Here is a 16948-nt window from a genome sequence, read left to right as displayed (position 1 = left end):
TAATGACGTATATTAAGTCAGATTTAAAAGATGAAAAGGCAATATTATAGCCTAAAGAGTCAAAATAAGTGCATAAAAAGATATGATTATGATGTAATAGTCAAAATGATGATATATTAAGTCATATTTGAAAGATGAAACGTCAATATTATGAGGTAAAGAGTGAAAATAATGACATATAAAGACATGATTATGATGCGATAGTGAAAATAATGACGTATATTAAGTCAGATTTAAAAGATGAAAAGGCAATATTATAGCCTAAAGAGTCAAAATAAGTGCATAAAAAGATATGATTATGATGTAATAGTCAAAATGATGATATATTAAGTCATATTTGAAAGATGAAACATCAATATTACGACCTAAAGAGTAGCAATCATTACATAAAATATGTTAAAAATCATTACAACAAATACAAAATACATGTTTTAATGCGATGGACATATCACATCATAGGTGAAAAGTCGACCTTTTTGACTTAAAGTCATGATTTCTACTATTCATTTCATATAACTGACTTAGTATGTCATAATAATTTTTGTAAGTCCTAATTCTCATACAATATGTCATAATTTTATAATTTTTCATGTAATTCTGACTATATAAATGTTTTAATTTTTACTTTTAAGTCATAATTTCTTTTCATCTCACGACTTAATGTCATAATTTAAACTTTTTGTTATAATTATGTTGGTACTGTAAAATCATAATTTTGACTTTTCATCTCATAATTCTGATTTGTGTCATAAATTAGTTGTCGATACAAGCGAGATTGTGAGATTTGCTATGATGCTTTACATGAGACTATGTATGCAGATAAAGTTAGACATGTTTATTATTCAACTTTATAGAGGTCTATACAATAATATAGTTAAATTTATAAATGATATGAACAATCAAGCAACCAAGATTTGCTATATAACATATATATACATATAATATATATATATTGAGTACTATATGTGAAGAGATTTGGATATACTTGCATATCAATTCAACTTTATATATATCATGCAATAATATAAATATTATTTGCAACGATATAAACACTTTTTTCTTCATTGGTTGGTATATCATAAGCGATCTGGATGTATTCAGATAGACTTGCATGTACTTATAGTTGTAGGTTGTTGGAGTTATTAATATGTGGTGATATTGAGAATTATGAGACCTGTGAGGTTTTGTTTGATTTATAACAAGCCTAATTTTTATTTAATGATGTGCACCATGACTGAATACACAATATTTACTGAAAATGTCTTATCGGTGGATTATAAATCAAGACTGCTGTAGATTTTGGAAATGTCAGGATAATCTCAGCTTGTCTGAATATGAAGATTGTTTGATTGAGCTGCAGGTGTTCAGGAGAAACACACACGGGTCACAACCGAGATCTCTGTGATCGGCCAATCAGAATCCAGCGTCTCGGCAGTGTGCAGATCCAAAATGGCGTCCTGCTGGCTGCAGTTTCAGCGTCTGTGGAGGACCAGACGACACACACACAAACTCACACTCACACACACTCACACTGTTGTGCTTGGCAGCTTTCTTACGGTTTCTTGCTGCTTTCTGTGACATTGAATCCATAGCAACAGCAAAGCTCCAGAACTCACTCGTCTGTCCTCCGTCTGTTCACTATCAGACGCTCCTCTGCTTTTCAGCTGTTTATAACTGTCCCTGCGGATCCTCCCTATCTATCTATCTATCTATCTATCTATCTATCTATCTATCTATCTATCTATCTATCTATCTATCTATCTATCTGTCTGTCTGTCTGTCTGTCTGTCTGTCTGTCTATCTGACATCTATCTGTCTGTCTGTCTTACATCCATCTGTCTGTCTATCTCTGTCGTTCATCTATCTATCTATCTGTCTGTCTGTCTGACATCTATCTCTATCTATCTGTCTGTGTCTGTTTCTGTCGTTCATCTATCTATCAGTCTGTCTGTCTGACATCTATCTCTATCTATCTATCTGTCTGTCTGTCTGTCTCTGTCGTTCATCTATCTATCTGTCTGTCTGTCTGACATCTATCTGTCTATCTGTCTGTCTGTCTATCTGACATCTATCTACAGTTAGGTCCATATATATTTGGACACAAGCACAATTTTCATACTTTTGGTTCTGTATGCCACCAGAATAAAATTAAAATGAAACAATCAAGATGAATTTGAAGTGCAGACTTTCAGCTTTAATTCAAGGGGTTGAACAAAAATATCAAGTAAACATTTTAGGAACTGCAACCATTTTTATACACAGTACCCCCATTTTCAGGGGCTCAAATGTAATTGGACAAATTAATATAATCATAAATAAAATGTTCATTTTTAATATTTTGTTGAGAATCCTTTGCAGGCAATGACTGCTTGAAGTCTGGAACTCATAGACATCACCAAAGACTGGGTTTCCTGCTTTGTGATGCTTTGCCAGGCCTTAACTGCAGCTGTCTTCAGCTGTTGTTTGTTTGTAGGTCTTTCTGCCTTTAGTTTTACCTTCAGCAAGTGAAATGCATGCTCAATCGGGTTGAGATCAGGTGATTGACTCGGCCATTGCAGAATATTCCACTTCTTTTCCTTAAAAAACTCCTGGGTTGGTTTTGCAGTGTGTTTTGGATCATTGTCCATCTGTACCGTGAAGCGCCGTCCAACCAACTTTGCTGCATTTGGCTTAATCTGGGCGGACAGTATATTCCTATACACTTCAGAATTCATCCGGCTGCTTCTGTCTTCTGTCACATCATCAATAAACACCAGTGATCCAGTGCCACTGGAAGCCATGCATGCCCATGCCATCACACTGCCTCCACCATGTTTTACAGAAGATGTTGTATTCTTTGGATCATGAGCTGTTCCAAGCTTTCTCCATACTTTTTTCTTCCCGTCATTTTGGTACAGGTTGATCTTAGTTTCATCCGTCCAAAGAATGCTTTTCCAGAACTGATCAGGCTTTTTTAGATGCTTTTTGGCAAAGTCTAATCTGGCCTTTCTATTCTTGATGCTTATGAATGGTTTGCACCTTGTGGTGAGCCCTCTGTATTTGCTCTCGTGAAGTCTTCTCTTGATTGTAGACTTTGACAATGACACGCCTACCTCCTGGAGAGTGTCCTTCACTTGGCTAGATGTTGTGAATGGGTTTTTCTTTACCATGGAGAGGATCCTGCGATCATCAACCACTGTTGTTTTCCGTGGACGTCCAGGCCTTTTTATGTTGCTGAGCTCACCAGTGGATTCTTTTTTTCTCAGAATGTACCAAACTGTTGATTTGGCCACTCCTAATATTCCTGCTATCTCTCGGATGGATTTATTTTGTTTTTGAAGCCTAATGATGGCCTGTTTTACTTGCATGGAGAGTTCCTTTGAACGCATGATGTATGTTCACAGCAATATACTCCAAATGCAAATACCACACTTAGAATCAACTCCAGACCTTTTACCTGTTTAATTGATAAAGAAATAACGAAGGAATAGCCCACACCTGTCCATGAAATCGCTTTTGATTCAATTGTCCAATTACTTTTGGTCCCTTAAAAAGGGGGGGGGGGGTGGCTCTCTCAAGAGCTGTAATTCCTAAACCCTTCCTCCAATTTGGATGTAAATACCCTCAATTTAAACCTGAGAGTGTGCACTTTCAGCCCATATCCATTAAATAACTATAGCTTGAATATGTGTTGGTAAATACCTGAAAAAAAGAAAAATTGTGCCTGTGTCCAAATATATATGGACCTAACTGTATCTATCTATCTGTCTGTCTGTCTGTCTGTCTATCTGTATGTCTGACATCTATCCGTCTGTCTATCCATCTGTCTTTCTGTCTATCTGTCTTTCTGTCTATCTGTCTGTCTGTCTGTCTGTCTGTCTGTCTGTCTGTCTGTCTCTGTCATTTGTCTATCTATCTGTCTGACATCTATCTCTGTCTGTCTGACATCTATCTATCTATCTATCTGTCTGTCTCTGTCGGTCATCTATCTATCTATCTATCTATCTATCTATCTGAGATCTGTCTGTCTGACATCTATCTATCTATCTGTCTATCTGTCTAACCGACAACTATCTGTCTATTTGTCTATCTATCTGTCTGTCTGTCTGTCTGACATCTATCTATTTGTCTGTCTCTGTCATTCGTCCATCTATCTATCCGTCTGTCTGTCTGTCTATCTATCTGTCTGTCTCACAATTATCTGTCTGTCTCTGTCATTCGTCTATCTGTCTGTCTGACATCTGTCTGTCTCTGTCGGTCATCTATCCATCTATCTGTCTATCTCTGTCGTTCATCTATCTGTCTGTCTGTCTGTCTATCTGACATCTATCTATCTATCCGTCTGTCTGTCTATCTGAAATCTATCTGTCTGTCAATCTCTGTCGTTCATCTATCTATCTATCTATCTATCTATCTATCTATCTATCTATCTATCTATCTATCTGTCTGTCTGTCTGTCTGTCTGTCTGTCTGTCTGTCTGTCTGTCTGTCTGTCTGTCTGTCTGTCTGTCTGTCTGTCTGTCTGACATCTATCTGTCTGTCAATCTCTGTCGTTCATCTATCTATCTATCTATCTATCTATCTATCTATCTATCTATCTATCTATCTATCTGTCTGTCTGTCTGTCTGTCTGTCTGTCTGTCTGTCTGTCTGTCTGACATCTATCTGTCTGTCAATCTCTGTCGTTCATCTATCTATCTATCTATCTATCTATCTATCTATCTATCTATCTATCTATCTATCTGTCTGTCTGTCTGTCTGTCTGTCTGTCTGTCTGTCTGTCTGTCTGTCTGTCTGTCTGTCTGTCTGTCTGTCTGTCTGTCTGTCTGTCTGTCTGTCTGTCTGTCTGTCTGTCTGTTTGTCTGTCTGTCTGACATCTATCTGTCTGTCTGTCTGTCGTTCCTCATGATCCTGTTGGTCTGAGCTGGAGTTGTTGTGTCTGACAGGCGGAGGAGCGTCTCTTTCTCTGCAGAGTTTAGTGTCAGCAGAGACTCGTGTGAGCACAGCCTGATCGAGGCCAGAAGGGCTTCAGTAGCTTCCTTTTTCAGAAGGTTTGTAGTGTAAGTCTTTTATAATCTCTGCAGGACTCAGTGTAAGAGGTTTGACTTCTTCACTATGAGCACTAGACTGACTTAAACATGTCGCAGCACAGATGGTTTAAAGAGGACATATTATGATTTTTGTCAAAGTCTTGATTATTGTTTTTGATCTCTACACGTTTTCCTGCTTGAATGTTGATTATTTTCCCCATATTCTCCATTGTTGCGGCTCCTCTCTTCCCAGTCTGTCAGTAACGCTCTGTTTACTTCCTGTCTCTATGAAGCCCCTCCTTCTGAAAAGCACACTGTGCTCTGATTGGTCGGATGGAGCAGTGTGTTGTGATTGGTCGAGCGCTTCGAGTGTGTTTGTGAAATGTCCCGCCCCTTTCCATAACCGCCAGTTTAACACATTACTAACTAACTCAACCAGGCCCCGCCCCTTTATTCTGCGCATGAATTATTATAATGAGGAATATTGTGACGTGTTCGTTCCCGGAAGAAACTCAAGATACAATGGAGGCGTTTCAGGAGTTCAGAAACACTGACACTGATATGGAGAAGAACTCCCGCTGGAGGGACTTTGGAAACTTTTTTCATGCTCAAACAGCAACATTAAACACTAAATAAAAGATGAACATGGAAAAAAAGCATATTATGACCCTTTTAAGTGGCTGCATGAATTGTAAATGAGAACAGGCTGACTGTGTGTTGCTGTTTTCACAGACTGTTCTCACACACACTGTCAGCACACTGTACTGTGCATTCCCACTAAATACCAGCACGCCATAGTGCCGCCACAGGAATGCTGGGAATGAAGCGTCAGGCATGTGATCCAAGTCTGAAGCGCATGGGAACAGAAAGCAAAAGGAAAACGTCCAGCCTGAACTCTGTCTGTCAACATGTCTACGATTCAGACGCGTTATCAACAGCCTGGTGCTTTTCTTAATCAGATTTCTTATTTTCTGTCTTGCATCTTCACTAGTAGATCTAGTTGTGGCTTGTGAACTAAGACTAATAGTTGACCAATCAGAAGACAGAACCGGTGCACTTTATAATGCTCTGATATCTTCAGAGGGTTTGATTTCATGTGAATTTGTGCAAAAAAAATATAAAATACCACAAAATAACCAGTCAGTTATCAGCCAAACCCATTTGAGCTCAAATATTTACCGTACTTAAATCCCTCTGAGATCTAAAATGTAATATTTTAGTGATTTAAAACACATTCATATGTTCACAGTTCTCTGATGTTGGTTAATGCTAGTCAACAAATAATATATTTTTATTGTTTTTTAGTAGGTGCTTTATTTTGATTAATTTTATTTAAAAAAATTCACTTATTTATGACTAAATTAACTTTTAGCAAGTGTTTTTATTTTAGATTTATTTAAAATGTAGCATTTTAACATTTGTTTAACAAATGTTTAACATTTTAATGATTTTATTAGTTTTAGTAAGTTTTATTTTAATTGTTCCAATTTTAAAATTATGTAGTTAAATCTTAAATGTGTATGATTTAATAAACTTAAGTGGTATTTATAAAAAATATTTTAATTTGACTATTTCGATTATTTAATTAGTACGTTTTATTTTAAGTTCTATTCGAATTTGAATTTAATTATTAGAAAGTTTTTTATTTTAATTTTATTTACTGATTTTAAATGTACATATTTTATTGAATTAACTTTAAAAAGTAATTTACTTTGTATTTTAAAAATACTTAATTTAACTATATTAAGTGTTTTATTTTTAACCATTTTAATAAGTGGTACTTAAAAAAAATTATTTTACTTTTTTAACGATTTAATTATAACGTTTTATTTTTAGTTCTCTTTTAAATGCATGTATATTTGAATTTTAATTATTAGTAAGATTTATTTTAAAATTATTTAGTTATTTTAATTTTACATATTTGATTTAATTAACTTTTAAAAAGTATTTTATTTTGATTGTTTTAATTAAAAAATATATGAGTTATATTTTAGTATTTTTTTGTTCTTATTTTAAAATGATGTATTTATATACATTTGTATCATTTAATTATAAGTAAGGTTTATTTAGATTATTTAAATATTACAATTATGTACTTATTTTAATTTTTAATATTTGATTTAAGCAACTTTTAATGATTCATTTATTTTAAAATTATTTATTTTAATGTAATATTTTTATGATGCACTTAATTGTTAATGTCCTCAGCTCACGAACTGTAGTTTGATCTTGATGAATCAGTAGTTTTATTGGTTTAGCTGTGGCTGATGTTTCTTGCCCCAGTAACCCGACTGTGTTTGTACTCGAGCGCCTGACGTCGACACTGCAGCGCCTGGATTCTGTACTGTGGGGTAAAGTGTGTGTGTGTGTGTGTGTGTGTGTGAGTGACTGAACGCAGGCCTGTACTAGCTGTGGTTTCTTAGAGTAAAATTCCTCTCATAACTGTGGAGAAGTCGAGCGTTTTGTGTCGTTAGTGAACATGCGATGGCATCGTGAGCTGCTGATTCTGAATTTCTATGATCTACTGTATGACGAGGCTCGTTGTGGATTTAGATTGATTGACAGCTGTCCATCACTGTGCTGTGGTTTAGTTAGCGTTGGTAGTTTGTGTTGAGGATTTCCCTGAATGTCACACAGAAACACATTTACACACTGAGACTTCACATGAGGAACTGAGTGTGTGTGTGTGTGTGTGTGTGTGTGTGTGTGTATGTGTGTGTGTGTGTGTGTGGTGAATGTCTCAACAGGAAGATGTGCTCAGGCAAGCTTCACTAGAATACCCACAATCCCTCACATGCTGTATGTCTCCAGCTGTATTAAGATGCGCTTTTAAAAATATCTCATTGTGGGAGCTGACGAATCTCACACACACACACACACACACACACACACACACACACACACACACACACACACACACACACACACGTTTAGGTGGGAGGGAGAATAAAGACACTCGTTATTTTAGTATCGTACCATTATAGTTTTTTTAAAATCATATTTTGAATTGTTTTTTATATTTTTCATTTTGATTTTAAAGTTTTAGTAATTTTGTTGTCTTTTTTGTATTAGTTTTTGTTAATATTGTCAGTATAGAATTTTTACATTAGTTTTAGTTACTTAGTTGTTTTAGTACTTCATGTTAAACTAAATGAAAAAGAGAAATGTTGCCTTGGCAACTGGCTGACATAAAATAAGTTTTTTTTTTTATATATTATTTTATTTCAGTTAATGTTTATTTTATTTCATGTGTCAATTTCATTTGATCATTTGAATTTGATAAGAAGCTGCGCTATTTATAGGCAACATTTGCGCGCTAGAACGCTTGTTTCTTAGCGGGAATGCAAATTAGTTTAACACTTAACCATGAACACAAAAGCCACACCACACAAATGGCTTTTAATTGGTTTATTTAGTTTGCAAACATGTTACTATAATTAAGTTCTTTCCATTGATCAATTTCTTACTTTCACATTTAAAAGATTAACTTATACCCTACTTGTGGTCAGTCTGCACAAATAATGATCAACATGCTTGTTTGCTTTGTGGCCTCTTTAAAGAAAGCATTTGATCTACGTCAGAGCGTCCACGAATCTTTCTATGCCGTTGTTGGCACAGTTAAAGTCCCCCTGTAGTCAATAATTTGATCCCTTATCACCAAAATTACAGATTTAAACATTTTTTCCTTGAAAAAAAATGTCTGTATGTCTTAAAATATCTTGAATGTAACTCAACACCCGTGCCCTATTTAGTATGCGCGGTTCTATGAATATGCAAATGATCCCTGCCTCCACTCACTCACTCAGAGATCCACTCGTTGACGATCACACGTTGATCTGATTGGTTACAAGGTAGTTTGTGACGTCACAAACACCAGCGATTTCAAAGCGTGTTTTTGAGACTGTCTTTGGTTCACTGCAGTTTTAAGGAGAAAATACTCAGCAATGCTGTCGACTTATGAATTTACACATAGTTTGTCTTAAAGCATATTAAAAACACCACATAGACATATAAATAACAGTAAAAGCTGTGTTTTCACCACATGTTGTTGTTTGTGTGTTTTCAGGTGCTGAATCAGGTGCACCCGAAGCTGTCGTCCCAGCAGGAGGCGCTCCAGTACATCGAGGGCTTGATTCTGGTGCTGCTCAACACTCTGTGTCAGGCTCAACCGCGCACCGTTCAGGACGTCGAGGTGAACGCCGTCGCCATGACAACCACCGCAAAAACGTTAAAGGGATAGTTCACCCAAAAATGAAAATTAGCCCATGATTTACTCTCCCTCAACTCATCCTAGGTGATTATGACATTCTTCAGATTAAAGTTATATTTAAAAAATGTCCTGGCTCTTCCGAGCTTTATAATGGCAGTGAATGGCCGTTTCTGTTTTTAAGTCCATAAAAGTGCATCTATTCATCATAAAAGTGCGTCTATCCATGATAAAAGGGCGTCTATCCATGATAAAAGTGCATCTATCCATCATAAAAGCGCGTCTCTTCATCATAAAAGTGCGTCTATCCATGATAAAAGTGCATCTGTCCATCATAAAAGTGCATCCGTCCATCATAAAAGTGCATATATTCATCATTTAAAGTGCATCTATCCATCATAAAAGTGCGTTTATCCATCATAAAAGTGCATCTATCCATCATAAAAGTGCATTTATTCATCATAAAAGTGCATCTATCCATCATAAAAGTGCATCCGTCCATTATAAAAGTGCATCTATTCATCATTTAAAGTGCATCTATCATCATAAAAGTGCATCTGTCCATCATAAAAGTGCATCTATCCATCATAAAAGTGCATCTATTCATCATTTAAAGTGCATCTATCCATCATAAAAGTGCATCTATCATCATTTAAAGTGCATCTATCCATCATAAAAGTGCATCCGTCCATCATAAAAGTGCATCTATCCATCATAAAAGTGCATCTATCTATCATAAAAGTGCATCTATCCATCATAAAAGTGCATCTATCTATCATAAAAGTGCATCTATCCATCATAAAAGTGCGTCTATCCATCATAAAAGTGCATCCGTCCATCATAAAAGTGCATCCGTCCATCATAAAAGTGCATCTATCCATCATAAAAGTGCGTCTATCCATCATAAAAGAGCATCTATCCATCATAAAAGAGCATCTATCCATCATAAAAGTGCATCTATCCATCATAAAAGAGCATCTATCCATCATAAAAGTGCATCCGTCCATCATAAAAGTGCATCTATCCATCATAAAAGAGCATCTGTCCATCATAAAAGTGCATCTGTCCATCATAAAAGAGCATCTATCCATCATAAAAGTGCGTCTATCCATCATAAAAGTGCATCCGTCCATCATAAAAGTGCATCTATCCATGATAAAAGTGCGTCTGTCCATCATAAAAGTGCATCTATCCATCATAAAAGTGCATCCGTCCATCATAAAAGTGCATCTATCATCATAAAAGTGCATCTATCCATCATAAAAGTGCATCTATCCATCATAAAAGTGCATCTATCTATCATAAAAGTGCGTCTATCCATCATAAGAGTGCGTCTATCCATGATAAAAGTGCGTCTGTCCATCATAAAAGTGCGTCTGTCCATCATAAAAGTGCATCCGTCCATCATAAAAGTGCGTCTGTCCATCATAAAAGTGCATCCGTCCATCATAAAAGTGCATCCGTCCATCATAAAAGTGCATCTATCCATCATAAAAGTGCATCTATCCATCATAAAAGTGCGTCTATCCATCATAAAAGTGCATCTATCCATCATAAAAGTGCGTCTATCCATCATAAAAGTGCATCTATCCATCATAAAAGTGCATCTATCCATCATAAAAGTGCATCTATCCATCATAAAAGTGCATCTATCCATCATAAAAGTGCATCTATCCATCATAAAAGTGCGTCTATCCATCATAAAAGTGCATCTATCCATCATAAAAGTGCATCTATCCATCATAAAAGTGCATCTATCCATCATAAAAGTGCATCTATCCATCATAAAAGTGCATCTATCCATCATAAAAGTGCGTCTATCCATCATAAAAGTGCGTCTATCCATCATAAAAGTGCATCTATCATCATAAAAGTGCATCTATCCATCATAAAAGTGCATCTATCATCATAAAAGTGCATCTATCATCATAAAAGTGCATCTATCCATCATAAAAGTGCATCTATCATCATAAAAGTGCATCTATCCATCATAAAAGTGCATCTATCATCATAAAAGTGCGTCTATCCATCATAAAAGTGCATCTATCCATCATAAAAGTGCATCTATCCATCATAAAAGTGCATCTATCATCATAAAAGTGCATCTATCATCATAAAAGTGCATCTATCCATCATAAAAGTGCATCTATCCATCATAAAAGTGCATCTATCATCATAAAAGTGCGTCTATCCATCATAAAAGTGCATCTATCATCATAAAAGTGCATCTATCCATCATAAAAGTGCATCTATCATCATAAAAGTGCATCTGTCCATCATAAAAGTGCGTCTATCCATCATAAAAGTGCGTCTATCCATCATAAAAGTGCATCTATCCATCATAAAAGTGCGTCTATCCATCATAAAAGTACGAACGAACATATGGATTCCACTTAAGTCTAAAGCACCACTAATGCGAGTAATGGTGATATTTACGCTACGCCATGACGCACTACACTACTGACGTCATGAGTTGCGCTTTAGGCGTAAGTAAAAAGCACTTATGATGGATAGATGGACTTTTATGATGAATAGATGCACTTTTATGATGAATAGATGCACTTTTATGATGGATAGACGCACATTTATGATGAATAGATGCACTTTTATGATGAATAGATGCACTTTTATGATGGATAGATGCACTTTTATGATGGATAGATGCACTTTTATGATGAATAGATGCACTTTTATGATGGATAGATGCACTTTTATGATGATAGACGCACATTTATGATGAATAGATGCACTTTTATGATGATAGATGCACTTTTATGGACTTAAAAACAGAAACGGCCATTCACTGCCATTATAAAGCTCGGAAGAGCCAGGAGATTTTTAAAAAATAAATTTATTATGAAGAATGTGATATACACCTAGGATGACTTGAGGGAGAGTAAATCATGGGCTAATTTTCATTTTTGGGTGAACTATCCCTTTAACGGCGTTCCAGCTGTAGTTTAGAGTTTATTGCACACGCTCAGGTTGATCATGTTCACCGGATCATACGACACTGCAGCACATCAGTGATGTTCAGGTCTGTTAGAGCATATTGACCTGTCATAAACCGGATAACTAACTAATAAAAAACACAATTATCACAAGGTAGCTCATAAAATCACACTTCTACATTACTGTTCAAAAGATTGGGTGAATTTGTTCATTTGATTTAAAAATAGAATAAAAAATAGTGAAATATTACAATAAATCAGCTGTTTTCTACGTGAATATATAGAGAAGTGTCATTTATTCCTGTGATCAAAGCTGAATTTATGTAATTAAAAATACAGCAAAAATCACAAAATATTATTGCAATGTAAATCAGCTGTTTTCTATGTGAATATATAGTAAAGTGTAATTTATTCCTGTGATCAAAGCTGAATTTTCAGCATCATTACTCCAGTCTTCAGTGTCACATGATCCTTCAGAAATCAGTATAATATGATGATTTGATGCTCAAGAAACATTTATGATTATTATTAGTTGATTATTAGATTATTATTGAACACAGTTCATATTTTTTTGAAAACTGATGTTTTATTTGTCAGGACTCTTTAATAAAGGATCAGCATTTATTTGAAATAGATTTTTTTGTAATATTTTAAATGTTACTTTTGATCAATTTAAAAAATTTTTTTGCAAATCTTAATAATTTACTGACCTTACATGATTAACAAACTACATGTGAGACGGCGACAATTCAGTCTCATTTGATTTGATTGAGTGAACGTCAAGAACATGCCAACAGAAATATTAAAATTATATTTTGCATAAAGAAAATAGAGCATGTTTGTAGAATCATTATTCTATTTTGACAGTTTCCTCACAATTAAGTACATTAACTCTCATAACCGTATTTGTATTTAAATTAATGTATATTATATTTGCATTAGGGCTGTGCAGAGATTATTCGCATTCCAAAATAAAGGTTTAATAGTAATATATGTGTGTACTTTGTATAATTATTTTGTATACATATAAACATGCATGTATATACTTAAGAAAATTGTGTTTATATATAAAATGTTCATGTAAATTTAACTACAATATAAATATATATATAGACATGCAAATATTTCTTAAATATATACATGCATGTATGTGTATTTATATATAAAAAATAATTATAGACAGTACACACATATATTATTTATAACATGGATGTATATATTTAAGAAAAATGTGTTTATATATATAAAATGTTCATGTAAATTTAATTACAATATAAATATATATATATATATATACATGCAAATATTTCTTAAATATATACATGCATGTATTATACACAGTACACACACACACACATATATATATATATATATATATATATGTAAACGCAAACTTTTATTTTGGATTCGATTAATCGTTTCACTGCCTTATTTTGCATATACGCATTCATTGTACTAAATTTATACTATTGCTTAATAAAAAAAAAAAGACAAATTAGTCTTTAAATTAGGCAGTTTTTTTTCTTGGGTGAAATATGAGATAAATGTATATACAGTATATACATGCATATATTTCTTGAAATTATATATACAAAATAATTATACACAGTACACGCATATATATATATATATATATATATATTTTATGTAAACGCAAACTTTTATTTTGGATGCGATTAATCGTTTCACAGCCTTTATTTGCATATTCATTATACTAAATTTATAAAAAATTTAGCGAAAAATAAAAAGTGACAAATTAGACTTTGTTTTTTTTCTTGGGTGAAATATGAGCCAGACTCTTTGAGATTCACACACGTTGAGATCTGAATCTGACAGACCACAAGAGTTATGGTGCAAGAAAGGCGTGTTGCTTCGAGACACTGAGCATCATGGGACTCACTCACTATAACGTATCTTTTATTGTGTGACTGGCTTTAATGTGTTTCTTATTTCTGACTCCATGAGCGTTTCAGACGGCGTTATGATCTCCACTAACTCACGTTCCACATGTTTGTTTTTGTGTGTTTGGTCGTTGCTCACAGACGCCGGCTGTGAGATGGACAGGTGCTTTAGTTTGTGGTTAAGACCTCAACCACAGAGCATGCTAAACCGGCTAGCTGGTTTATCATGGTCGGGTCCCTCCACTTGTTCTCTGATCATCATCATCATCATCATCATCTTCACAGCCTTCATAATCACTCTTCATCTCTCTCTCGCATTGTACCGTGTGAAAGACTCGTGCTTCATCCCTCAGTCCTTTATCCTGTGACGCCCCACATATAAACTCTTTTTTTGACTGTTTCTGCTGGTTTCTTCATCTCATATGTGACTGTGGCTTTTTAGGAGCGTGTGCAGAGGAGTTTCCCGCACCCGATCGAGAAATGGGCCATCGCAGACGCTCAGGCTGCTATAGAGAAGAGGAAGAGGAGGAACCCTTTAGCCCTGCCGGTGGATAAGATCCATCCGCTCCTGAAGGTGAGTTTTAGTTACACTGTACCTTTAAATAATGCATACGTGGAAAAAAGGGGCGGAGCCTGAGTTAGTTAGTAGTGTGTTGAAACCAAGCGTGCCGCACAAGCCCTGAGAAGTGAAGCCAAAACGTCTTGATCGCCCCCTGGTGGCCGGTCCTAGTATAGCTCATAAACCCCGCCTCCCCAAGGTGAGACCAACTAAACATTTAAAGGGATAGTTCACCCAAAAATGTAAATTCTGTCAGTAATTACTCTCCCTCATGTTTTTCAACCCCGTAAGACCTTCGTTCATCTTCAGAACACGAATTAAGATATTTTTGATTAAATCTGAGAGCTGGATCACTCCTCCATAGGCTTCTACGGGATTGACACTTGTTCCCCGAAAAGTTATTAAAGACATCGTTAAAATAGTCCAAGTGACTACAGTGGCTCAATCTTAAGTTTATCAAGCGACGAGAATACTTTTTGTGCACAAAAACAAACAAAAATAACGACTTTATTTCAACTATTCATTTCCTTCTCTGTGGGCCTCGAGTCAGTTAGCGTAGTGTGATTGCGTAGTGTGATTGCGTAGTGTGATTGCGTAGTGTGATTACGTAGTGTGATAGCGTAGTGTGATTGCGTAGTGTGATAGCGTAGTGTGATTGCGTAGTGTGATTGCGTAGTGTGATTGCGTAGTGTGATTGCGTAGTGTGATTGCGTAGTGTGATAGCGTAGTGTGATAGCGTAGTGTGATAGCGTAGTGTGATTGCGTAGTGTGATAGCGTAGTGTGATAGCGTAGTGTGATTGCGTAGTGTGATAGCGTAGTGTGATAGCGTAGTGTGATTGCGTAATGTGATTGCGTAGTGTGATTGCGTAGTGTGATAGCGTAGTGTGATAGCGTAGTGTGATAGCGTAGTGTGATTACGTAGTGTGATTGCGTAGTGTGATTGCGTAGTGTGATTGCGTAGTGTGATTGCGTAGTGTGATTGCGTAGTGTGATTACGTAGTGTGATTGCGTAGTGTGATTGCGTAGTGTGATTGCGTAGTGTGATAGCGTAGTGTGATAGCGTAGTGTGATTGCGTAGTGTGATAGCGTAGTGTGATAGCGTAGTGTGATAGCGTAGTGTGATAGCGTAGTGTGATTGCGTAGTGTGATAGCGTAGTGTGATAGCGTAGTGTGATAGCGTAGTGTGATTGCGTAGTGTGATTGCGTAGTGTGATTGCGTAGTGTGATAGCGTAGTGTGATAGCGTAGTGTGATAGCGTAGTGTGATTGCGTAGTGTGATAGCGTAGTGTGATAGCGTAGTGTGATAGCGTAGTGTGATAGCGTAGTGTGATAGCGTAGTGTGATAGCGTAGTGTGATAGCGTAGTGTGATAGCGTAGTGTGATTGCGTAGTGTGATAGCGTAGTGTGATAGCATAGTGTGATAGCGTAGTGCTACGTCACACGTAGGCTCACTATTGGCCAACGCTGGTCATGTGTGTGATGGGTGTGACGTACAACACAGAAGCGCTGCGCTGTTACACTAGTGAACTCACTCGACGCCCACTGAGAAGGAAATCAATAGTTGAAATAAAGTCGTTATTTTTGTTTTGTTTTTGTGTGCACAAAAAGTATTCTCGCCTTGTCGCGAATCTAGTGTATACATCTATGTAAACCATTGACTGTAAAAAAAGATGGACGATACCCCTTCACTCTCTTCCTTTATTAATTAAAAATAAATAAATAAAAATTGTTTTTTAAAATAAAATTAAAAAGCATTTAATTTTATATTTAACATTATTATTACAACATTATTTTCTTATCTCTGCAAAGCTGCTTTGAAACAATCTGTATTGTAAAAAGCGCTGTATAAATAAAATTGACTTGACTTCCATTGGTGAAAAGTGAAGCCGCCAAAGTCCTAATATGCCGCTGACATCTTGCTCTGATTTGGGACCTGATTCTGCGCAGTAGCGAGCAGGAAGTAAAGCCGCGATATCATAGTCCCGCCCACACTCCCTCAGAAACAGTTACTACAAAGTTTACTATAGAGCAACTCATTATGTCAGTGTGAAATAAACAGTAGAAATGAAAGTTGAAGCTGCAATCTCCTCCTGAAAATCCCCCAAAAGTCTGTTGGCGCCTCCGTGATACTTCGTTTAGAGAAGCTGTCAATCACATCTGTCAATCATGACGTCACATTCCCGTTTTTATAGCATCAAATAACTAACTAAGACCAAACTTATTGAAAAAAAGCTGTGAAATATGATTTTTGCTGCAGATGCTGATATTTAAAGTGAAGAAATAATTCTGATGCTTGTAATGTAAATCAGTGTGATCTGAG

General features: G+C 35.8%; 1 protein-coding gene across 2 annotated transcripts in view; it reads left to right on the top strand.

Annotated features, from left to right (window-relative positions):
* The window catches only part of sos1 (son of sevenless homolog 1 (Drosophila)), a 76656-nt gene that overhangs the window by 743 nt on the left and 58965 nt on the right, over window positions 1-16948 (top strand). For both annotated transcript variants that reach the window (XM_077229803.1, XM_077229804.1), the window contains exons 2-3: window positions 9076-9201; window positions 14511-14642. In XM_077229803.1, the coding sequence (XP_077085918.1) occupies window positions 9076-9201; window positions 14511-14642 (258 nt within the window). The remainder of the gene's footprint in view (window positions 1-9075; window positions 9202-14510; window positions 14643-16948) is intronic.

The sequence above is a fragment of the Siphateles boraxobius genome, unplaced genomic scaffold (genome assembly GCF_051911475.1).
Source record: "Siphateles boraxobius isolate OS27281-9 unplaced genomic scaffold, OSU_SipBor_1 135, whole genome shotgun sequence".
Taxonomy (NCBI): Eukaryota; Metazoa; Chordata; class Actinopteri; order Cypriniformes; family Leuciscidae; genus Siphateles; species Siphateles boraxobius.
Note: the sequence above shows the minus strand (reverse complement) of the source record. Positions and strands in the feature narration are given on the sequence as shown.